The sequence below is a fragment of the Thamnophis elegans genome, chromosome 7 (assembly GCF_009769535.1).
Source record: "Thamnophis elegans isolate rThaEle1 chromosome 7, rThaEle1.pri, whole genome shotgun sequence".
Classification (NCBI taxonomy): domain Eukaryota; kingdom Metazoa; phylum Chordata; class Lepidosauria; order Squamata; family Colubridae; genus Thamnophis; species Thamnophis elegans.
Window position 1 is genome coordinate 70,073,900 of NC_045547.1, and position 23,692 is coordinate 70,097,591.

The 23,692-nt window shown below is 39.4% G+C and overlaps 1 protein-coding gene across 2 annotated transcripts in view; it reads right to left on the reverse strand.

Moving 5' to 3' along the window:
• Positions 1-6,170: 6,170 nt before the first annotated feature.
• The window catches only part of GRAMD4 (GRAM domain containing 4), a 99,049-nt gene continuing 81,527 nt past the window's right edge, over positions 6,171-23,692 (reverse strand). For both annotated transcript variants that reach the window (XM_032221757.1, XM_032221758.1), the window contains 8 exons: positions 23,302-23,345; positions 23,079-23,188; positions 21,089-21,243; positions 16,449-16,596; positions 15,405-15,498; positions 14,031-14,115; positions 8,806-8,874; positions 6,171-6,521 (listed from right to left, as the gene is read on the reverse strand). In XM_032221757.1, coding sequence (XP_032077648.1) covers positions 6,420-6,521; positions 8,806-8,874; positions 14,031-14,115; positions 15,405-15,498; positions 16,449-16,596; positions 21,089-21,243; positions 23,079-23,188; positions 23,302-23,345 — 807 coding nt within the window. In that variant the 3' untranslated portion in view covers positions 6,171-6,419. The remainder of the gene's footprint in view (positions 6,522-8,805; positions 8,875-14,030; positions 14,116-15,404; positions 15,499-16,448; positions 16,597-21,088; positions 21,244-23,078; positions 23,189-23,301; positions 23,346-23,692) is intronic.

A 23,692-nucleotide genomic window follows, 5' to 3' on the forward strand; every position in this document is an offset into this window, starting at 1 on the left:
CTGTGTTAAATGCTACCCAGAGCTATTTATGAGATAGAGTAGAGTAGAGTAGAGTAGAGTAGAGTAGAGTAGAGTAGAGTAGAGTAGAGTAGAGTAGAGTAGAGTAGAGTAGAGTAGAGTAGAGTAGAGTAGAATTCTTTATTGGCCAAGTGTGATTGGACACACAAGGAATTTGTGGCTATATAAATGTATTACACAAATAATTTCCCATGAAGAAAAATAACCAAGAGCAGAAAGCGTTTTTAGGGTTTATTTAAATAAAAATTATTATTTATACCAAGATACCCTATCCCCCCCTTTTTTTAAACAAGAAAGTTCTCTTAAAAAATGTACAGGGCAAATTGTTTCAGTTCAGTTTTTCATACAGTACAACTCTCCTGTTTGAACAAAGGTTACACTGCTAATGTATTATTTACAACTTCAAAATATAGAGTGAATTTTCAGACATAAAAAGTATTTCACATCCATTCTTTTTTAATGATTAGTAGCAGAAAAAAATGTCTGCCAAAATGTACAGAATTAGTTATAAACTACCAGATTTGCTTTTGCAGGTCAAACACTCCCCATACTTCTACAATATCCCCCCCACTCAGTTTACACAGCATATCCATTGGATTTGCAAGAGTTTTGCATTATGATGCTACATGATTTGCCTAGAGTCAAATCCTGCAAAATGAATGTGTTAATGTAATAAAATTTCTGATTCTGGCAGTTTAGGAAGGGAACATAGGTTGTGATCAGTTTTCATTTCCTTTTATAATGAGAAAAAAGTCTCCAACATGACCACTATTTTTCTAGCAAAAGAGCTTATTACAACTAAATTTTTAAAAAATCATCAGGAGCCACAGGAGATACTATTCTACGTATCAGCACAACAAATTTATAAAATGGTGTTTTTTTTTTAAAAAAAAATGCTACTTTAAGGTAACACTTTGTATTAGTAGCAGTAATGGAGCTACATTCAGTAATTAGATAATGAAAATCCCATAGAAAGAGATGGATTTAAATCAAACCTAAGAGTGGTTGCCTGAGTACAGAATAGACTGACAAATATTCAGCATTTCAGGATATAAGAAAAAGAAAAGCACTGAGATGGTCCAGAACACCACAATTATTTTTAGGGAAAGAGATCAAATATCTCATATTACAAAGAACAGAAGTTAATTATGCATTAGTCCTTTCAGTAGGAAAATGGCTTCAGTGAGAAAGGGGGAAAAATAGAATAATTCCCATTGTAATGCATATTCCCCTAATTCCCCAAATGCTTGACTAAATTAGAGTCCATGTACATTGGACTGAAAATGTACATTTCACATCTACACATTTTAGTGTATGGGTGGATATCTGTATGTATTTTGATGACAAATGAATGTCATCAAAAGACTACAAAATTATATGTTTCACCATTGAAGTGGTGAACTGTGTACAGGAGAGGTCTGGGAAATATGCACACAAATTGAGACATTTTTCAAATATCGGTGGGAGAATTTATATCCCCGTGCAGAAACAGGCTGGGATAAAATTAAGGATTGGATACTGAGCTAAATGTTGCACAATAGTTTTACGTAATACCTAAATGCCTGATTTTTTTTCATGTACACGATACAGACATTAATGGTCTCCACATTCTAATTTGAATACATGTTCTATTCTACTTTCTTTCCTTTAAGGGATGCACTTTTAAAAGTACAGCTTATTCTGAACATTTTTGTAAGAACACAGAAGAACAGGGAAAAATTGAAAGCTATTTATGCATACTGTGCATATAAAAATCAAAGATTACTATTGTGACACAACCATACCTCACAAACAGATTTGAAGCAACTATTCTTCTAGAATAATAGCTTTATTCTTCTAGAATAATAGTTTCCAACTTCATCAGCTTTAAGATGTGTAGACCTCAACTTCCAGAATTGGGGAATTTTGGAAGCTAAAATCTAAACACCTTGAAGTTGCCAGGTTGAAAGTACACTGTTCTAGAACAAGTCTTTGGGTGACTAGAATGGATAAAATAAAATAAAATAATCTTGTTACCTGATTTTCACCAGAACCAGTAATTTTAGAAACAGATTGAAGGTTAAAAAACACAACTGAAAATAATACAAAAGGGGGGAAAAGAAAAGAAAAATAGCTTGGTAAACAATATAATCTTATCCTTTTCCCTTACAAAAAAATATCTCACAGAATAAACAGGAAGGGATTTCAGAGGTATTCTAGTCTAACCTCCTGCTCGAGCAAAAGACCCTGTATCATTTTAGACAAATGGCTGGCCAGTCCCTGGTTGAAAAGCTTCAGTGACACTCAACCTTCTAGAGGCAAGGGGTTCCACTGATTAATTGTTCTTCCATCAGGAAATTTATCCTTAATTCTAGGTTCTCTCTGTAATGATTTTCCACCTATTACTTCGTCCTGCCCTCAGTAATACACAGGTGGTCCTCGAATTACAACAGTTCATTCAGTGACCACTTCACGTTACAAAAACGAAAAAAGTGACTTATGACTGCTTTTTCACGCATACAACCCATTACAGCATCTTCATGGTCACGTGATCAAAATTCAGATGCTTGGCAACTGGTTCATATTTATAATGCTTGCAGTGTCCCGGGGTTATGTGATTCCCTTTTGTGACCTTTTGACAAGCAAAGTAAATGGGGAATCCAGATTCACTTAACAACCATCTTACTAATGTAACAACTGCAATGAATCACTGTGGAAAGAAAGGTTGTAAAATGGAGGACTACCTGTAGTGCAGTATAAAGGGTACTATCACTTCACATCAACTCAATACTATCCCTCTGTTGATGCAGCCTGGAACTGTATTGGCTGCTTTGGCAGCTGCAGCACACTTCTGGCTCATACTTAAGTAATTGCCAACTAGGACACGTAAATCTCTCTAACAGGCACTGCTGTTGAGCTAGGTATCATCTGTGCTATACCTTTGCATTTGGTCTTTCTTGCCTATGTATAAGATCTTACTTTTCTCACTACTGAATTTAATTTTGTTTAAATCTTCTAAAGTGTTAACTACCCACTCCCCAGCTTGGTATCATCTCCAAATGTTATGAGAATCCTCTCTTTTCCCTCTTCTAGCTCATTTATGAAGATGTTGAAGAGCAGTGGGTCCAAGGCAGAACCTTGAAGTATCCCACTGCATGCTCTTCTTCATGTAGATGTCGTTCCATTGAAGACTGCACATTGAGTGTGGTTGGTCAGCCGGTTACAAAACCATCTGGTAGTGATGCTGTCTATCCCACATTTTTCTCTTACCAAGAAATAGACTATAGTCTACTTTATCAAATGCCTTACTGAAGTTCAAGTAAACTATGTCCACAGCATTTCCCTGATCGACTAATTTAATCACTTTGTCAAAGAAGACAGTAAGGTTTGTCTACTATGATCTATTTTAACAAACCAATGTTAGATTGAATAAATATTAATTAGTAAGATTAAATATATTAACATGACTATGCAAGGGACTTTTAAAAAGAAAGGGAAAAACACCAATTCTGTGTAATACAGAATTGATTTTGGTTAATAAAAACGTTAATCTAACATAAGGCTTATATCCCCATCTTTACATTTACTTGCTGGAATTATGCCTGGCAAAATCCTTATTTGTTCAAAGTTTTATGAAGCCTACCAGCTTAACATTTTATATAAATCACAAAAAGTTAATATAGAAATGCATTACTAAAAAAAAGCTGACATTTTACTAACTCCCCCGCCCCGCCCGTTACAGTGGTGGATCTCAAACTGTGGGTCACAAGCTCCAGGCCGTCATCAGCAACTTTGAGGGATGCTGCAAATGTTTTGAGTATACAAATCAAGATCACATTAAGATCAAGCCAACAGCAAAGTTAGGATTTATTTATTTTTTAACCAGCTGCTGCTATAAAAGGCAAATGTTAATCCAAAATAAATATGGAACAAAATATAAGAGCAACTATCTCAAAAATGAAATCCAGACTTCAAGGGCCATGAAGAAAACAAGTGTTCCAATTAAAATTATGGTTTGATAGCTTTACAATTTATTTCCAATGACAAAGTTTTATGTTATGAAGTTGCAATATTTTCTCATGTTTTAATTCTATGTGGACTGCATTTCTATGTAAATTGCATCTTAGTTATTAAAAATCAGTGGTATATTTTTGCCTTATCCCAAGTCCATTGAAATCATGAATTCATCATGGACAATCACATATAGTAAATTCACTTAACATTTTAGGGGCTCACATTAGCACTGAGTTGAAAATCTCCATATTACCTTATAGAAAATATATGAGCATATGAGCCTTTCAGATCCTGATTCTAGATCAATAATTAGTGCGTGTTTTAAACCTTTTTAAGGAGGTTTTCTCCACACATAAATTAGTTTGCTAAACTTTTCTAGCAATTTTAGTCATGCTTCCTTGACTTATTTGAGTCCTTCTTATGACATCTGAACATATAAGCTTAACTGAGCAGCAGTGACATGTCACATGCAAATGCATGTAACAGAGTCAACAACAGAATTCAAAGTAAGGGATTGGTTTTGGATAGACTAGTCCATAGCACAGAAGCAGTTTCTCTCTTTTCGTACTTGACAGTTCCAATCGTATTTGTAAACAACTGACTCTAGGTACATAATAAAAAGCAACTGAGGGGGTCATTTGGAGTACAGAACAGATTCCAGGATCTACTGCTTCTCTGTTAAGAACCATCCAATTTTCAAAAAGTGACTTGGAAATCAAAGAAACCCCAAAATTAATGTATCATGGCCATCTTTATAAAATATTAAATTGGAATATGTAGAGTTTTAGCCATCTACCATATTTTTCAGTATATAAGACGCACCGGAGTATAAGACACACCAAGGTTTTGAAGAGGCAAATTAAAAAAAAAAGTTTTTGCACTCTGTAAACCTCCCAAAAGCAACCAGTTTTTTGCAAAAACGGGCCTGTTTATTTCCCAAAAAAGACATGAATAGCCTTTAGGGGGCTTGCAGATGACTCCTGGAGTGCTGGGTGCCTCCAAAATTGAGCAAAAAACAGCCTGTTTTTCACTCATTTCTGCCTTTCCCAGCACCCAGGAGCTCTCTGAAAGGCTATGCAAGGCCATTTTGGTGAAGGGGCGGGGTTTCGGGAGGCAAAAAAAAAAGCTGTATTCAGTGTATAAGACGCACCCAGATTTTCAGCCTCTTTTTTGAGGGAAAAAGGTGTGTCTTATACTCCGAAAAATAGGGTACTCAATTTCTTTTCATAGTTAAAGACTACCACACACAAAGTTAATTACTACAAAAAGTGTAGCTACAGCTTTCAAGATGCTAAAATATCAACCAGTGCAAATTAACATTTGTGCCATACCAAATTTACTAAATAGGAATACCAAAGAAAAAGAATGATGGACATGTATAGGGGCAACAGCAAGATGCCAGGGTTTCATCAAAATTATGTTGATCCAATGTTACAGCATTCCTTTTTTTACATGTGTATCACATTTTAAAGTACTACAAAGGGTGCAGAGCTTGTAGTACATTGACCCAACACTATTTCAATTATTCTTCCTCCACTCCAATAGCCGAGTTTGTGATAACTTTCAACTTCATGTTTATCCAATGTTTTACAGAAAATACAGGATAGTGCAGCATGCCAAATAATTCTAAAATGTTGCTTCTCTATTGAAAACACTGGGAACATTGGTTATGTCAACCCAGGGACATAGGATAAATGACAAAGCAATATGTGTAAGGTAGGCCGAGAAGAAATGAGCATACCAACACTCCGACGATTTAATTGTATCTCCCAACTGTCTCTAAATTATAAATGCCTTTTGAAAAAGATACAGAAGTCAGTATGAAAGTTTTCTGGAAGCACAGCTTCAAATACCCATACCTTCCAATATTATTATTTACACCTTATTTGGGAAAACCAAGGCCCCCTCAAAATCACGTCCTTGACAGTTTTTGCTGAGTTCGATCGCAAACTTTCACCCCATTTGTGTATATATAGTAATGCCACTTAAATCAATGGAATTTGTGCAGTGGAAGAGTGCAGAACCCGTAGCTAAAGAAATATCGGATGAACCGCAGAGTTCAGGGCATGTCTAATGAAGACAAGGCCTACCCCCTCAAGCTAGTTTTGCTAAGAATCTTCCTAAGCTTTTTAATGTCAGTGAACAAACATTAAAAGTGCTTAATGTGCAAGGCTAACAGTGCCAATAGCATTTTCACTGTTCTTTTATTTTATTACCAAAAAAAACCAGTAAATAAAAACCAACAGAAACCATGGAAGGCATGTATAAAATTCACTTCTGTAACATAAGACATATGCAACAAAGAAAATTATTGCAGGACTGATGATGAAGGATGTTCCACCTTTTTATTCACTACTGGGCGAGTAAAATTCTTGATGTTTCCTATAAAAACCGGCAAGGATGATTTACTAGCTTTCATTGGCGGATGCTGCAGAGGTTATCTTCATATACTGACTGAAAATAGTCTCAAAAGCTTCGTCTCTGTGTACCATGGCACCAAATACGAGTGGCTTTCAGGAAGAAAGAAAGGAAAAACCAAAGTTCAATAAAATAATGACTAAAATGTGAGCATTCCAATACATTAATAATAGCAGAATCCTAGACAGTATCCATAAAGATGTTCATCTCAATTTTAGACTTATTTAAAATAGGCCTACTGACTATACACAGAACTCCCCAAATTTAGGGCCAGGATATTCCAGAGAAATTTAAATCCTTCCCTTGCCTCCAAATGCTATGCAGTTTAGGGCTAGTCTGGTGATTTCTTAAAGCAAATATTCTTTTTAAAAAAACACACAAATAATACAAACAGTACATATAACTGAATACAAAAAAAAGACAAAAGGAAAAGGAAAAAAACACATATTATAGTGCACCCCCACCCCTGGATACCTTACCCCCCTTATATTTCTTAGATATATAATATATTCCAATTGTGGCCTTATACCCTCCAAAGTAACATATATTCTTGAGTAGGTTTATTCTCTTTGCCTTCCACCAACACTGATTTTATAAAATCTCCCCATATTTCATTATAATTATTGGTTCCACCACAAAACCGCGTTCGACTAAAGCGCGCTCGACGAAACCGCGTAGCTAACGTCATCAACAGGGCGACAGCGCGGAGACAGAAGCACGCTAAACCTAAAATTAACCCCCAAACCTAAACCTAACCCCCCTAAACCTAATCCTAAACCTAACCCTAAACCTAACCCTTAACCTAACCCTAAACCTAACCCTTAACCTAACCCTAAACCTAACCCTAACCCTTAACCTAACCCTAAACCTAACCCTAACCCTAACCCTTAACCTAGCCCTAAACCTAACCCTAACCCTTAACCTAACCCTAAACCTAACCCTAAACCTAACCCTTACCTTAAGTTGAATCGGCTTGCTTTCAAAGCGCTATTTAAAGCACCCTTCTTTCTCCGTGTTCGCTGTTGTCGCCCTGTTGATGACGTCAGCGACGCGGTTTAATCGGGCGCGGCTTAGTCGAGCGCGGTTTTGTCGTGCCACGATAATTATTTGCTTTAATCATCCCTTTTTTAAGTTTAATTTCTGTTGTTAATTCATCATTTGTTGCCATACTCCAAATTTCATTATACCACACATTTCTTTGAATATCCCAATTACATCCCCAATATTTAGCCATCACTAATCTAGCTGCCATTATCAAAATTACAATTAATTCCTTTTTTGTTTCATTTATATCCCGTTTTTCAACCAGCAACAATAATGCAATCCTCAGTGACATCTCTAGATTTATATTCAACAGTGCTCTCATTTCTCTAAACACCATGTCCCATATTTTTGTGCACTATCACAAACCCACCACATATATTCCAACCTCTTTCTTGCACCTCCAACAAATATTTGTATATTTACCATCTATTTGATTTAATTTACAGGGTGTTAGGTACCACCTCCATATCACTTTATATCCATTTTCCTTAACTCTTAATTGACGTATTCTTATATACTCTTCTATTTCAAATATTTTTCCAATCGTTATCATTTATTTCTCCCAAATCTGATTCTCAAGTTTTTGAAAGAGAAGCGTTGTGAACTAGGGCAGGGATGTCAAAGTCAAGCCCGTGGGCCGGATCCAGCCCTTGGGGTGCTTAGATCTGGCCCACGGTGCCGCTCTGGAAACAGCGAAGGACCAGCCCCCATGCAGCCCTCCCGAGTTCCTTTTTTGCTGGCAGAGGACTCGGGCCACCACAGGCTTCCCCAACACGAGTGACGTCGATCTGGCCATGTCCCCTGGCCATGCCCCCCCCAGGTCAAACACAACCCTGATGCAGCCCTCAATGAACCCCTGGTCTAGGGTCAAAACAGACTCCCACTTTGGAGCATTTCCTTCAAAAAACTACTGAACTGATTTTGGAGCAGCATTGTCTGGAAAGTTTCGCCATGGTCTGGAAAAAGAACAGGGCACTCCAGAATTCTTCTCAATATTATATCCCTGAACTGGAAAATTTTGCATGTACATGCCTAGTTACTCTACTCTTCAGCTAAGAAATCTCCTAGCAAGGCTGATGGATCAGTAACAAGCCAGCCTTCCCATCATTCAAACTTAAAACTGTAAAAGTTACAGGAAAAAAATGGAAAAAGAGAGAAAAACATTTTTTTTTCATTAAATAAAAAATAGTGCATTAATAAAATGATTCATGTTTGTCAAAAAAGAAGTGCTCCAAAAGGGGTAAAATCAGTACTCCAGGCAGACAAAATTGTCAAGTGATGGCAACCAGCATGCAAATGAAATATGTATATGCTTCAGATTTGACTACTTACTTTTTGCGTAGATGGTGTGGATACTGCAATACCCATCCCAGATCCTGGGAGAACAGAAAGTACTTTGTACTAAAATAAACATTAAAAAAAAAGATTTACATAACGAATACTTTCACATGCAACAGAAAAAGTAGATTTAACCAGTGCAGAAATTTAAACAACAGTATCTTATAAGAAAGGTCAGCAGTTCAAATCCCTAGCGCCACATAATGGAGTGAGCTCCTGTTACTTGTCCTAGCTTCTGCCAACCTAGCAGTTCGAAATCATGTAAAAATGCAAGTAGGAAATAGGAACCACCTTTGGTGGGAAGGTAATAACATTCCATGCGCCTTCAGCGTTTAGTCACGCCGGCCACATGACCACGGAGACATCTTTGGACAGGGCTGGCTCTTCAGTTTTGAAACAGGGATGAGCACCGGCCCCTAGAGTCAGGAACGACTAGCACACATATGCGAGGGCACCTTTACTTTATCTCATTAGACAGCCAAGGTTCTTAAAATAGTGTATTATAAAGCCCACATTTGCGGTCAGTGTTTCTGAATGTTGCTTTCACAGTGGAGGAAAAGGAGCAAGGAGAAATCACTATTTTCTTGTCAAGCAAATGTACTCTATTGCAGGGGTCCCAACCCCCGGTCTGTGGATCAGCACCAGAATGCTACCATTTTTGGAAACCTCTCTACTTGATTATACTTGCACGGCTAATGGTAACCTGATACTATTATTTAAACAGAATGGTTCTGTCAGATGTACTTATGCATAGAACAAATCCATCAAAATAATTGGACATAGGATAATCATCATGACTAACTCGTCCCACTGGTTTAGTGAGTCAGGATTTATTATAGATCAAACACCGCATATGATGGAAAACACTACCCACAGATATTCAATATGCTTTGTCACCGAAACAGAAACAAAATCATTTTTTCTCTGGTATTTAGAAACCAATTTATAAAAAATGCATTAAAGCCAGCTATTCCCAGTACATAGAACAAGGTAACTACAATGTAAGCATGGAATTTAGCATTTCTAGAAACCAAGTCATTCATTGATAAAATGAATGACGTTTGGAGACATGACCAAGATACTAGAGCCGAGGTGGCGCAGTGGTTAAATGCAGCACTGCAGGCTACTGCTAGATCAGCAGTTCAGCGGTTCAAATCTCACCGGCTCAGGGTTGACTCAGCCTTCCAACCTTCCGAGGTGGGTAAAATGAGGACCCAGATTGTTGGGGGCAATATGCTGACTCTCTGTAAACCGCTTAGAGAGGGCTGAAAGCCCTATGAAGCGGTATATAAGTCTACTGCTATTGCTATCTACAATCCTAAAGATCCTTCAGTGAAAAGGCGTTTAAAGAAAAGATTTGTGGTTAGAGTGTAGGACTATCTCATCCGTGCTCCCTGTGCTCCCTTTCAACTCTACAATTCTGTGATGTTGTCATTTCCTCATGTAGAAAATGTATATGATTGCCTATCTTAAACAAGTAACCCTAGGCAGCTATCAAATACTACATTAAAATGACAATAAAAAAACAACATAATACAGAATATAATTTAGAATAATAATTATTATTTATAGCAATAGCACTTAGACTTATCTATCGCTTCACAGTGCTTTTACAGCCCTCTCTAAGTGGTTGATAGAGTCAGCATATTGTCCCCAACAATCTGGGTCCTCATTTTACTGACCTTGGAAAGATGGAAGGCTGAGTCAACCTTGATTGAGGCTGGGTCAACCTTGAGCTGATGAGACTCAAACTGCCGAACTGCTGGCAGCCGGCAATCAGCAGAATTAGCCTGCAATACTGCATTTTAAACATTGCACCAGCATGGCTCCTTAATACCGTATATACTCGAGTATAAGCCGAGTTTTTCAGCCCACTTTTTGGGCTGAAAAAAGCCGGCTCGGCTTATACTCGAGTCTACAACTGGATCCGGCAGTGCTGTTGCCTGTTGGAGGAGGAGGGGATTCCTTCCTGCGAGACCCCGTCCAGAAAAATGCGGGGAGCGGCATTTGTGGGAAGAGCCCCGAGCGAGCCGCCTCGGTTTGGCAACCAAACCCATCCAGCCTTTTACCTCCCGTCCCCCCGCCCGCCCGCTCGCAGCCCCCTCCCCGGGCTGGCGCCAACTCCTCCCCGTGCCCGGCCTCCAGCCGAGGCAAGTCGGTGTCTCTTTAAGCTAGAGAGAGGAGGGGAGGGAAGGCAGGGACCAGCCGGCTGACAATGGGCCGGAGCGGCTGAGTTGGAGCAAATTCCGCGGCGGAGGCGGCGTCCAGCTCCAGCGGCTCCGAGGCGAGCGGCTTGGCCCTTCCGCTGGGCGCTCGGAGATGAAGGCGCGCTGGCGCTGAGTTGAGCGGCGCGAGCTTGCCGAGCGCGCGGCTCCGGGAAGCCCCCTTCTCCTCCCTGCTGGAAGCCGAGCGAGCCCGCCGCCCACGGACTCCCGCGGCCGCCCCAGGGCTCCGGGAGGCAGGACCCGGAGGCAGCCCAGCCCTGCCGCCGCCCCGCGCCCTCCACCCGCTGCGCGAGAGGGGACCCCGCTTTCCCCTTGCCGGATGCGTCCCTGGCGGAGCTGAGCCATGCAGCAGAGGCTCCCGCTCTGGTTCCGGAGCTTGCTGTGCCTCTGGCCGGTCCTGGTGGGACCCGCGGCAGGTAAGAGGCGCCGTCGAGCGCCTCGTACAATGATTTATGTATGAGGTTTAAGTGACTGAGACACACTCCTGGCTACGCAGCAATGTTATTTCTGACTTAGTATACTATGAAATCCCCCAAATCCTCCCCACTCCAGGGGTAGGATACTATGAAATCCCCCAAATCCTCCCCACTCCAGGGGAAGGATACTATGAAATCCCCCAAATCCTCCCCACTCCAGGGGTAGGATACTATGAAATCCCCCAAATCCTCCCCACTCCAGGGGTAGGATACTATGAAATCCCCCAAATCCTCCCCACTCCAGGGGAAGGATACTATGAAATCCCCCAAATCCTCCCCACTCCAGGGGAAGGATACTATGAAATCCACATTTCCTCCCCACTCCAGGGGAAGGATACTATGAAATCCCCCAAATCCTCCCCACTCCAGGGATAGGATACTATGAAAGCCACATTCCCTCCCCACTACAGGGGTAGGATACTGCAAAATCCCCAATTCCTCCCCACTCCAGGGGAAGGATACTATGAAAGCCACATTCCCTCCCCACTCCAGGGGAGGAAATAAATATTCAAAAACATTATTGGTATCTATTTTTATTTTTGAAATTTACCGGTAGCTGCTGCATTTCCCACCCTAGGCTTATACTCGAGTCAATAACTTTTCCAGCTTTTTGGGGTAAAATTAGGTGCCTCGGCTTATATTCGGGTCGGCTTATACTCGAGTATATACGGTAATATTATCCTAACACAGCAAACATATTGGATTCCATTAATGTCCCACCCTAGTATCTGAAGAAATAGTCAGCTTTCTCAATCTTCCAGATCTTAGGGGAAAAGCTGTTTCGAAAGGTCAATAGCTGGGTCTTGCTATGAGATCTTGTTTCAGAGAAGTGACTGGGAACATCCCTGCCCTGCCAGATCTAATAGAATGCACTGAAGCCACTGGAGATATTCAGTCCTGCAAGGAACCTGGCCCTGTGCCATTCAAGGCTTTAAAGGTGGTAATCAACACTTTGAATCGCACCTAAAAGTTTGCTGGGAAATAGTACAGCTTGTACAGCAGTGATGTCACATGCACGATGACTCTGAGGACTCTAAGATAATTGAAACAAATCAGTCTGGGGGAAATGCTACCCCACCAAGAGCTAGAAAATGGAGATCTCCAGTCTTTGCTAAGGTTAGGTTACACTTTCTTTTCCCTCCCTGATCTTGACTATCTCCAAGTGCTAGATAAGAACAAGAGTTACACTACAGTAAAGTAAAGGTTCGCCTCACATGTATGTCCTAGTTGTTCCTGACTCTAGGGGGCGGTGCTCATCTCCGTTTCTAAGCCGAAGAGCCAATGCTGTCCGAAGACGTCTCTGTGGTCATGTGGACGGCATGACTAAATGCCGAAGGCGCAAAGAACGCTTTTACCTTCCCACCAAAGGGGGTTCCTATTTTTTCTACTTGCATTTTTACATGCTTTCGAACTGCTAGATTGGCAGAAGCTGGGACAAGTAACAGGAGCTCACTCCTTTACGCAGCGCTAGGGATTCGAATCGCCGAACTGCCGATCTTTCTGATCGACAATCTCAGCATCTTAGCCTCTGAGCCGCCATGTCCCTCTTATACTACACTACCCTATACTAAATTGTGATAAAATTTAACTGCAGAAATAAAATAACATTTTAATAATAATATGTATGTAACAGCAGACATGGTGGCGCAGTGGTTAGAATGCAGTATTGCAGGTTAATTCTGCCGACTGCCAACAGTTCGATTCACACCGGTTCAAGATTGACTCAGCCTTCCATCCTTCCAAGGTTGGTAAAATGAGGACCCAAATTATTGGGGGAGGGGGGATATGTTGACTCTACAAAATCTCTCAGAAAGAGAGCTGTAAACCACTGTGAAGTGGTATATAAGTCTAAGTGCTATGGCTATTATTATACATTATCTATGTATATATTCCCACATAGACAGTCTTGAATTAAATTTAATCCCAGGAAGGACAAGAGACTTCTGATCAGCAGAAAAATTAATTGATGAGCAGAGGTACAATTTACTACAGCTGTACATAGTTTAGCAATCAGTTGGAAGATCTACTTATGACCACATAAGCATAGCAAATCACTAATAGTCACTAAAAACAGTTCTTTGTTTTCAAGGTTCTTTGGAATCTTTGGCAAAAAAGATGTAACTTATCTCTTTAGGACAACTACATCTTTTTTCAGGCTTGCATAGAAATCTGGGGTGGGGGGAATAAGTTTGCTTAAAGAATATAGAAGAATTTCACAGAGGTGAAATTCTAAAGTATTCCTTCCAACTACAGCTAATGCTGCATTCCTACAGTAATCCTACAGCTAATGCTAAATGGGTCATATATTTTTGAACCTTAATATCCAGCGGTAGTTGTGAGTGGATGTGCTTTTTATAGTCCTAATCAGTTAGCAAATCTGAGATTATATTTATTTCACTGCATCCATTTGCTATTTAAAGCAGCATTAATTTTTTTTTTACCATGACATGATAGATAAACTTCTGCAACAGAAAAGAAGTTAAAAGGCAAAACACTGGAAGAAACATCAAGTGCTTACCTTTTGAATATCTGTTATATCTGCAAGTTTTATAACTTTATTTCTTTTAGATGAACCAGATTTGGAACTTTCAAAGCATAAGTAACTAAAGGCAAGGAAAGAAAGAATATAAATAAAGAAAGGTTAAAAAATTCCTTTCCTTGAGCCTCTGGTAGGGCGAAAACTGCTTCCCCGCGCTCCGGATGCCCTCCGGAGGCCAGAAACAGGTCCATTTCTGGACTTCCGGAACCTCCAGTAGGCCTGTTTTCCCCCCTCCCCAAGCCTCCGTGTGGTGCTTGCACTTACCTGGCATGATGAACTGGCTGCGTGGAGACTCCTGGGAGGGGCGGGGTGGGAGGGGCGGGGAGGGAAGGGCCAGCCAGGGGTGGCATTTGGGGTTTTGCCAAACTGGGCAGAATCCTAGCTAGAAGTTCGCTCAAACCTGTGCGAACCCCCAGCAGCCCACCCCTGGCTGAAGCTGGGAACCTTTTTTAAAATCCAATTAGTCCAAACTACGTATTTTCTAGAGTTCTTACCATTTCATGGCATGCTCTTAACACTTTTTTTCCTCTTTGCCTTTGAGGCAGTTTCCCACTCCTGGCGCCTGTCTGGCTTAGTCCCAGCAGGGGTTTTTTTTTGGCAAGGTTTTCCAGAAGTGTTTTGCCCTTGCTTTCTCCTTTCTAGGACTGAGAGAGAGGGACTGGAGCCACGATCAGGCAGATGGTTTCGTATCTCAAGCAAGACTAGAACTCACAGTCTCCCAGTTTCTAGCCAGATGCCCTAATCCAGTGTTTCTCAACCTTGTCAACTTGAAGATGTCTGGACTTCAACTCCCAGAATTCCCCAGCCAGCATTCGCTGGCTGGGGAATTCTGGGAGTTGAAGTCCAGACATCTTCAAGTTGGCAAGGTTGAGAAACACTGCCCTAATCACTATACCAAAGTGGCTTTCTCCCTTGATCACGTATTAACTGTGAATTTTTCCTTGTGCAAAACAATGAAGATCTCATCTAGGGACACCCCACTAAAAACAAGTTAACTCTTTTGTTTAGCCTTGTATAATGCTCTTTTCCATTAACCTTTAGGTTACATCTCAGTCTTATGAGACTTGGGGCAAGAAATCTTCAACCTCTTCAATAACATTTTTATAGCTTCACAAAAAACAAAAAAGTTATTTTCTTTTTTTAAAAAAATTTGTAGTTCACAAAAACACTTCATCTCTCCCCTCCCCTCTTAAATTGAGCCATTAGATCCGGGGGAGGGGGGCAAAAATACAGACACTAGGAGGTGGGAGAAAAATGACTCCCTATCACCAACTAGTGATCATCCAATTTTTTGCAGCCCAGATCTAGTGACCATAGCTTTAACATTCTGCTGTAAATCATGCAAATACTTACTTTTCAGTAACATAGAGCACGCCATTCCTAATGTAATCAGTGGTTATCTTCCTATCTCTGTTTATCAAGCAGCAGCGCCAACCATTTTCACACACTATAAAATAGTACAATTATTCCATTTTACTTTTACAGAGTAAGCAGCTGTAACATTGTTATATTTCATAGACTTAAAAATTCTACATACAGTTGGCAAACAAGCTCCTACAAAGAAAACATGTTGATAAAGGAGTGAAATCTTCAATAAACGTTAAGTTTTCTTTTTTTAAAAAAATGCCATAGGGCATCGCACACCAGAACTACTAGACAGAATTATAGTTTTTCCCCCAAATGTCATCACTCTGTTGAACAAATAATTCCCACAACACTGTCAAATTATTTACTAAGACTGTATTACTATTCTTCTTCTCATCCTTCTTAGTACCTATCTCCTCCCACTTATGACTATAACCATGTTGCTTGTATTTTTACAATTTATATTGTTTTATTTGTTTCCTAGTATGATTTGATTGCTTATTAGTAACCTTGACTATCACTAAATGTTGTATCTTATGATTCTTGATGAACGTATTCTGTTTTATTTTTCTTTATGTGCACTGAGAGCATATGCACCAAAGACAAATTCCTTGTGTGTCCAATCACACTTGGCCAATAAAGAATTCAACTCCATTCCATTCCACTGCACTCCTATTCTATTCCTATTCTATTTTATTCTACATCAAAACAACAGAACCTAAATCTTGGATTGAAACTCTTCTAGACACTGAGGTAAATATTTCAAGCCAGGGTAATGTTAAAACTCTCTTGACAAGTATATGCTCCATTTCCTCAAATGTACATTTCAACAAAGGTCAAATCAGCCATTCCACTTGCACAGAGAATCCAATGACTGTGAGATAAAAGATTCATATTGATCTGCTGTCCATGGACTCCAACAGCGGATTACATTAGGGTGTCAATCATTTCTTAATAATGTTACTGTATGGGCCTTTAAAAAAAATCTCATTACTTAACGTCCACCTCCAAAGTTTAGAGTTGTGTGAATACCTGCCAATGGACGCTCATGTTCTGACAAGTTAAATACTTCATGGAAGTTTCCTCTCTTCGTATTGTGTAAGCGGCTGGTTTCGTCATCCCGACTCACTCCTGTTGAGGTGTTTGATCCTACATAGCTTCGGGATGCTGCTGTTTGAGGCTGAAACAACATAAACTTGGTTTACTAAACACTTGCAGAAATCAACCAAGTTATTTCAGTTATGTTATCTTCCCTTGTCCTCAGGAAATGTCCTGCTTCAGTGCTAGAAAAACCCCATGTCTGATGCAGCCGCAATCTTCTGCAAAATATCCAGAGTTGATCAACTTCTGAAAGATTCCATCACTCATCAGGCTGTGAGTTAGAATTCATAAGAGTATCCTCAGACTCATTATGTGATGCAACTGCTCAGGAAGGTTAATTCCTACAAAGCTCTTTTCATTAATAAGTAGTTTTCCTTGACATGGGATCTTTTCTGAAAGCTGCCATGCAGAGCAACTGTGCAACTCCTTCAACTAAATCCTCCACAGGAGTGGGTCAAGTAACTAAGCTGTGTTGTGACCCAAAACAGGTCACAACCCTGATGCTTTTTTTGACAATCTTTTGAGGGGTTAGAAAATGCATTCCCCCCCCTTTTTAAAAATATAAACCAACCCAATCTCAATTATCAGAACTTCAGACAGGAGCTTTCCATGAGGTTGCAGGACCTACTACCACCAATAAAGCATCAATCTGCTGTGGTGCAATTTAAAACATTGTAGCTATATGCGTTCCCAAAGCACCCAAAAGCCATAAAGTAGGACCTCATCAAAGTCATACAAACAAGTGGTACACTTGGCATGATTTTGGGCCAGCAAAAATTGATTAGCGGGGCTATTACAAGATGGGGGAAATGGGCAACAAAATATTACCACAAGCCACCTCATAAGCTTGATAATACAATAGATGTTTTATAGGCGGGAAATCCCATTCACTTTCCCACTTACACAGGAAGTCCACTTCTATTCTATCCAGCTTTTAATAAGCATAATAAGCTCAACACTGATTCGGGAATGTTGAATATATTCAAGTAGTCCTTGACTTAAAAGCATTAATTTAGGAACTTTTCAAACTTACAATGACGCAGAAAAAAGTGATTTACAATCGGTCCCATCACAACATCCCCATGGTCATGGAGCCAAAATTTGTGATTGGCAACCAACTTATATTTATGTCAGATGCAGGCCATATGATTTTATTTGCAGCCTTTCCAGCAGGCTTCCAACAAAGTGAGTGAGGGAAGCTGGTTTCGTTTAACAACTATGAGGGTAATTCACTTAACAATTGTAACGGAAAGGGTCATATAATTGGGTGTACTGTGTTTCCCCGAAAATAAGGCAGGGTCTTATTTTCTTTTGACCCCCGAAATAAGCACTTGGCCTCATTTTCCCGAAAATGAGGTGCAGGAGGCAGCAAGCGTGGTCACCTCATGGCTGCTGCTATGTTGCAATGTTTTTGGGGAGGGCTTATTTTCGGGGAGGGCTTATTTTAGCGCATGCGCTTAAAAGCCCAATTGGGCTCATTATCTGGAGAAGTCTCATTTTCAGGGGAACAGGATAACTCACGTAACAATCACTTCGCTTAGCACTGGAAGTTCTGGCCCAAAATTGCGATTTTAAGTCAAGGACTACTTATATCAACTTTCCTATTCCTTGGCATTGTAAAAGGGAAATGGTGGGGCAGAAAAACATATATATATATATATATCATTTCATTTCATTTCGACCCATGGACTCCAAAACTTAATTTGCTGTTTTGCATCAAGTGGCCTTTTGGACACAGCAAATATGTTCAGAGGGATTCCAATATAAACAGATTTAAATTTGGGGTAAGAAACACATAGTCTTATGGATGAATTACAATTGCCCAGGCAACTAGATTGGTGTATCACAACGTTTGAAATGAAGGCGTCATTCATTTCTGCATCAACCATTTTTCAAAGCACTGTAATATGTAAATCATTACAAGCAGGCTATTAATTTTGAAGGTACATCATATTGTTAACACTGTTGTATGCTTCTAGAGTTTCTTCTATCAATCAAGCAAAGTAAAATTAAATTAAACAATAATTATATGAATGGTTTGCCACATCAAGTTTATCAAACTATGTCTTCAACTGAATAGGGAAATATTGAACACCAGGCAAATTGATCCGTAAACAGTTTCTACATGGCTGGGTCTTTGGATTAAAATGAAGACCAATTACTGTAATTGATACAAATGTAAACATTACAGTTAAACACGTTTGCATAAACAACAGAGGTGGGGAGAGATAGCGGGAGAAAGAAAGGAAGGAAGGAAGGAAGATCGCTGCTCATTCTGAACACAAATGATCATCTGAAAGACAGAAGATATTCCACTCTAAGATCCATACCTTTTCATGACCTGACAGCTAGCAGGAGGAAAAAACAAACAAACAAACACAAGGTGATGATGACAAAAGAAAAAAAGCAAAACCTATTTAATTGTATCATATGCAGAATTAAAAATACGAACTGAGTGAATTGGCAAGGTTTTTTTTTTTTTTGCATACCAAAAGACTACACCCAATTTATTTTTTTTAAAATCCCTAAAAGGTACCAATGGATAGAGCAGAGTTTTTGAATTTTATTAAAACTATGGATGCCTGGCTGCATGTTCCCGTCTCTGATTCCTGACTTGCTTTGCAGAAGTTGGTGATGTTTAATGATTTCTCTGATTTACCTAAAATTAATTCATGAAAATATTTGAGAGTTCTGTAATGTTTTTGTTTAAAAAGAGAAATTATTTTGAAAGGAGTGACGATTAGAATAAATTTAAACTTTGCTTTTTCACTTCTTTAATCGTTTTAGCACTAGCTGAATAAGGCAAATTGTGGAAGATGCTGATGGGGGCATTAGGTAAAGGTTCCCCTCACACATATGTGCTAGTCGTTCCCGACTCTAGGGGGAGGTGCTCATCTCCGTTTCAAAGCGGAAAAGCCAGCGTTGTACGAAGACGTCTTCATGGTCATGTGATCAGCATGACTAAAGGCTGAAGGCGCATGTAAATCTGTTACCTTCTCACCAAAGGTGGTTCCTATTTTTCTACTTGCATTTTTACATGCTTTCGAACTGCTAGGTTGGCAGAAGCTGCGACAAGTAACGGGAGCTCACTCCGTTATGCGGCACTAGAGATTCGAACCGCCGACCTTTCTGATCGACAAGATCAGTGTCTTAGCGACTGTGCCACCATGTCCCTTGATGGGGGCATTAGTGGATCTCTTATACCAGGGATGTCAAACTGGCGGCCCACGGGCCAGATGCATCACATGCACCCCAGCTCCATGAAGGGGAAAAACATCATGGAACATCACATGACGGCAACATGACACCACAAGTTTGACACCCGTATATAACAAGGATTGAAATATCTATCAGGAGATCCATTGTGAAGTAAGTAGAGCCACTTTAAACATTCAGGAAAAAGAGTCAGATAAAACATAATTTAGAATTTAGTTGCATATTTTATATACTAGGGGTGAAATGCTCTGAAGTCTGCTATTGATTTGCTTTCCATGTGCATGCACACTTTGTGAGCAGGCGCACTGCAGGCACTAAGAAGCCTTTTCTGAGTCTGCAAAGGCAATGGGGGGGGGGAACAGCTGTGCCATGCAATTTAGATTTGCTAGAAAGCAGGACTTCCTGCTTTCTAGCAAATATAAATCATGTTGCACAGCTGATTGTTGGAACTTTTTTTTTACTTTTTAAAATATTTTTTACTAACGGTTAGTATATATATATTTCTTTCACCCTCCAAATGTGGTAGCTAAAAATAGACATGACAATAATATATATATATATTAGGGTGAAAGAAATTGCAACAGAGACATCAATTATTCACCCCTGATTTAAGGCTAGAAGTATTTTATTACTTTAAAAAAAGAAAAAAAAATCCATTTTTACTACCGGTATGTGTTACCTGTTTGCAGACAAACCTAACATTTGTTCAGGACATACAGGAAGAACTCTTTTAACTTTTAGCTCTTAACAATGTATTCAATGTCTTAACAATGACTATAGCTTTAGGAGTGAAGCACAAAGAAGCAATTGTTGGGTTCTTAACAAGTCACATGGATTAAACATGCAGCCCCAGCGTGCTAATCTGGCTTGTTGCTGCATTCTAATTCCATAAATATAGCCAAGTTTAACATTACTCCAGTTATATGCAATTATTATAGTTGCAAGTGAGCAAAGTTAATGATTAGTTTATTATATTGAACAATGGCACAAGCAGAGTCAAGTTCTTAGTTGGACTTTACTCGCATGCCCCAAATCTCCTTTCCTTTCTTTCTATGAATTCAAATATTGTCAAGAACATATTACAATACTTCAGATGCCGTCAAACATTTTAGAGGAAAGCATTTTCTTTTTAATGAAAAAAAAAACCCAAACCCTGGCACTCTCTAAATTGTTTTAAAAAGTCTTTTTTTCCATTGAACAATCTCTTACTTTAAAAGTAAGTGCAGGGGAATGTAAATATTGGACTTGAACCATGGACAACTAGCCCACTATGTGCTCTGCTCACTGATGCTACACAGATGTTGTTAAGTTGTGCTAAGGAGAAAGAAATAGGAAAGAAAGAAAAAAAGAGTTACCCGTCTCGATACTGTAGCATTAGCCCTTTCTTTGAGTTGAGGATCGGTAGGCAAGTTCAACCATATGATATAAGGGGTATCATACTTTGCCCGTAGTCTTGGACACCGTTTGAAGACAAAATCAATCAGAAAAAATTTAATTCCTGCATAAAGTCCTGAATAATTAGAAAGTGAAAGGTTGGAATAAGGAAAATTTCACGACTGATGTATGGAAACAAAATTATACAATAAATACTAATTTGCAAATACAGGCAATCCTCAGCTTAGGACCAGAATTTATATTGCTACATGAGAATTTTTTTAAAGTGAGTTTTGTCGCATTTTACAACCTTTCTCGACACATTTGTTAAGTTGATCACTGCAGTTGTTAACTTATTAACATGGCCATTAAGTGAATCTGGTTTCCCCATTGACTTTGCTTGTCAGAAGGTCTCAAAAGGGGATTTTCCTGACCCAGGGACACGGCTACTGTCATGAATATGTACCAGCTGCCAAGCATCCAAATTTTGATCATGATCGGGGATGCGCCAATGATTGTAAATATGAAAAATGGTCATGTCACTTTTTTCAGCGCCGCTGTAACTTTGAACGGTCAGTAAATGAACTAATAAATAAATGAGTCGAGGGCTACCTGTACTATGAAAGAAATCTTTAACAATATGCAGGGACATATCTCGAGATGCTTTCTTTGGATCATTAAAGCAGCTGCCTCTTTTTCCAGGCTTACATAGCTTGTCAGGAAGTATCTCCGCATAGTTGCTGTGTCTCCCTCACCCAAATTCATCCGGTAAGCAAGCTTGCAAAGTGAAAGGGGCTCAGATATATAGTGACTCACTTGAAGTTGATCATAGCCACTATTAAAAAAAGGAGTTTCAAACTTAATTGCAACAAATGGTCAATAACTTTTATGAGTGTCTAAACCTGCTGTACGGCAGGATTCTATCACGAGAGCCGCCCTACAAGAGATCATGATTAGGAAAGCTACCTAAGAACATTACAAGCAGAATTATTCAACTTGTAGGTACTGCTGAATACACAATTTCAGGCTTTAAAAATAATGCCTAATTTATCATTGTCCTTGACACTTTTATTGAACACAAACATTATAAGGGCCTTGTTTTGGAAGGTTTATTTCCTGGCAAATCCCAGGCAATTTAGTCTGTGGCCCCACCTTTTATTATGCTGCAACTTTTCTAGGGACCTAGATGTCACCCTAATTGCTCTTCTCCTACAAGATGTGCTAGTTGAAGAAGAGCTACTTGTCTCACTTCCTTTGTTAAACATCTAGAACATGGGTGTCAAACTCGCGGTGTTATGTTGCCGTCACGTGACGTTTGTGACGTTTTCCTCCTTTGTGCAGCTTGGGTGGGCGTGGCTTGTTCGTGACTCAGCCAGCTTGCAGGCCAACAATTTGACACCCAACATTACCCAGACCAACATTACCCAGTCAATAGCTAAATTGGATACATTATATATATTGTACCTATATAATTTCATTATGCTAGGAATGGGGATGGGAATTATGTTCTTTATGTTATGTTTATGACAATGCTAACAATAATTTGTTCAATTTTAGGCCTTGGGCAGACATACTTTAAATAACTGAGATAAGCTTCAAATCTTCTAGTTTGGTAAAGAACTATTTATCTCATTTATAGGATTGCTTCTTGAATGTCTTTATATTTCTGCTATGTGGACTGATCATTGACTCAAATGAGCAATTACTATTGTAGTTATATTAATTAGTTTTGTACCTGATTCAGCAACCTGTATCTGAATGTGATAAGCTAACTCAAAAATTAAGAGAAATAAAAAGGACATTGCTGACAGCTGAGAACAGATAAACTGAATAGGCATCTCCAGAGAGTGTGATGTTAAAACATAAACTGCATAGGTGGTTTTGAAGCCAAACCAATTGCTCATCTTTTTAGCAGGACGTGGAATTCTAATGTTCAAGAAAGCACGCAATGTGAAAATATAATAGTTTTACCTATTGCAAGCCCAATGATTCTGCAAGGAATGCAGCAGGATGCAATAAAAGCGGCCCATAAAACAATATATAGTTTCTGCGTTACTTCAGGCTGGACCCACATAAACAAACTAGAGAGAGAGAGAGAACAGAAAATAAAGGTAAATAGGCAGCATTTTAATATGTCACCATTCAGGCCTGACGAAAAATTTCTCGTTCGAAAGAGAAATATATAGAAACTTACTTTTTAATTTTTTCCAATATATCTGACATTTTGCCAAATAAATTCTGTAATCAAGAAAGAAAAGGAGTATTATGTTGGAATAGATGCCTGTGTATATGAAAAAACAAGAAGTTGTTTAATAACTTTACTTTTTAAATCAAGCCCTATACATTTACTATGTTCTGCTATTTCTCAAATCATAATCGTTTAACAACTCCATAATTCCTTGGGGGTGGGGGTGGAGTCTGGGCAACTGGGCTTGCAGAGTGTTTTAATGGCCAGATGCCCTTCCTGTTGCCAATGCGGAGGTTTATTCAGCAGATGGCCAAACGTCCTTTCTTCTGCCAATGCAGAGGTTTATTCAGCAGATATATTCTCAGCGCACCCAGAGAGAGAAATATCTGCCTCTACC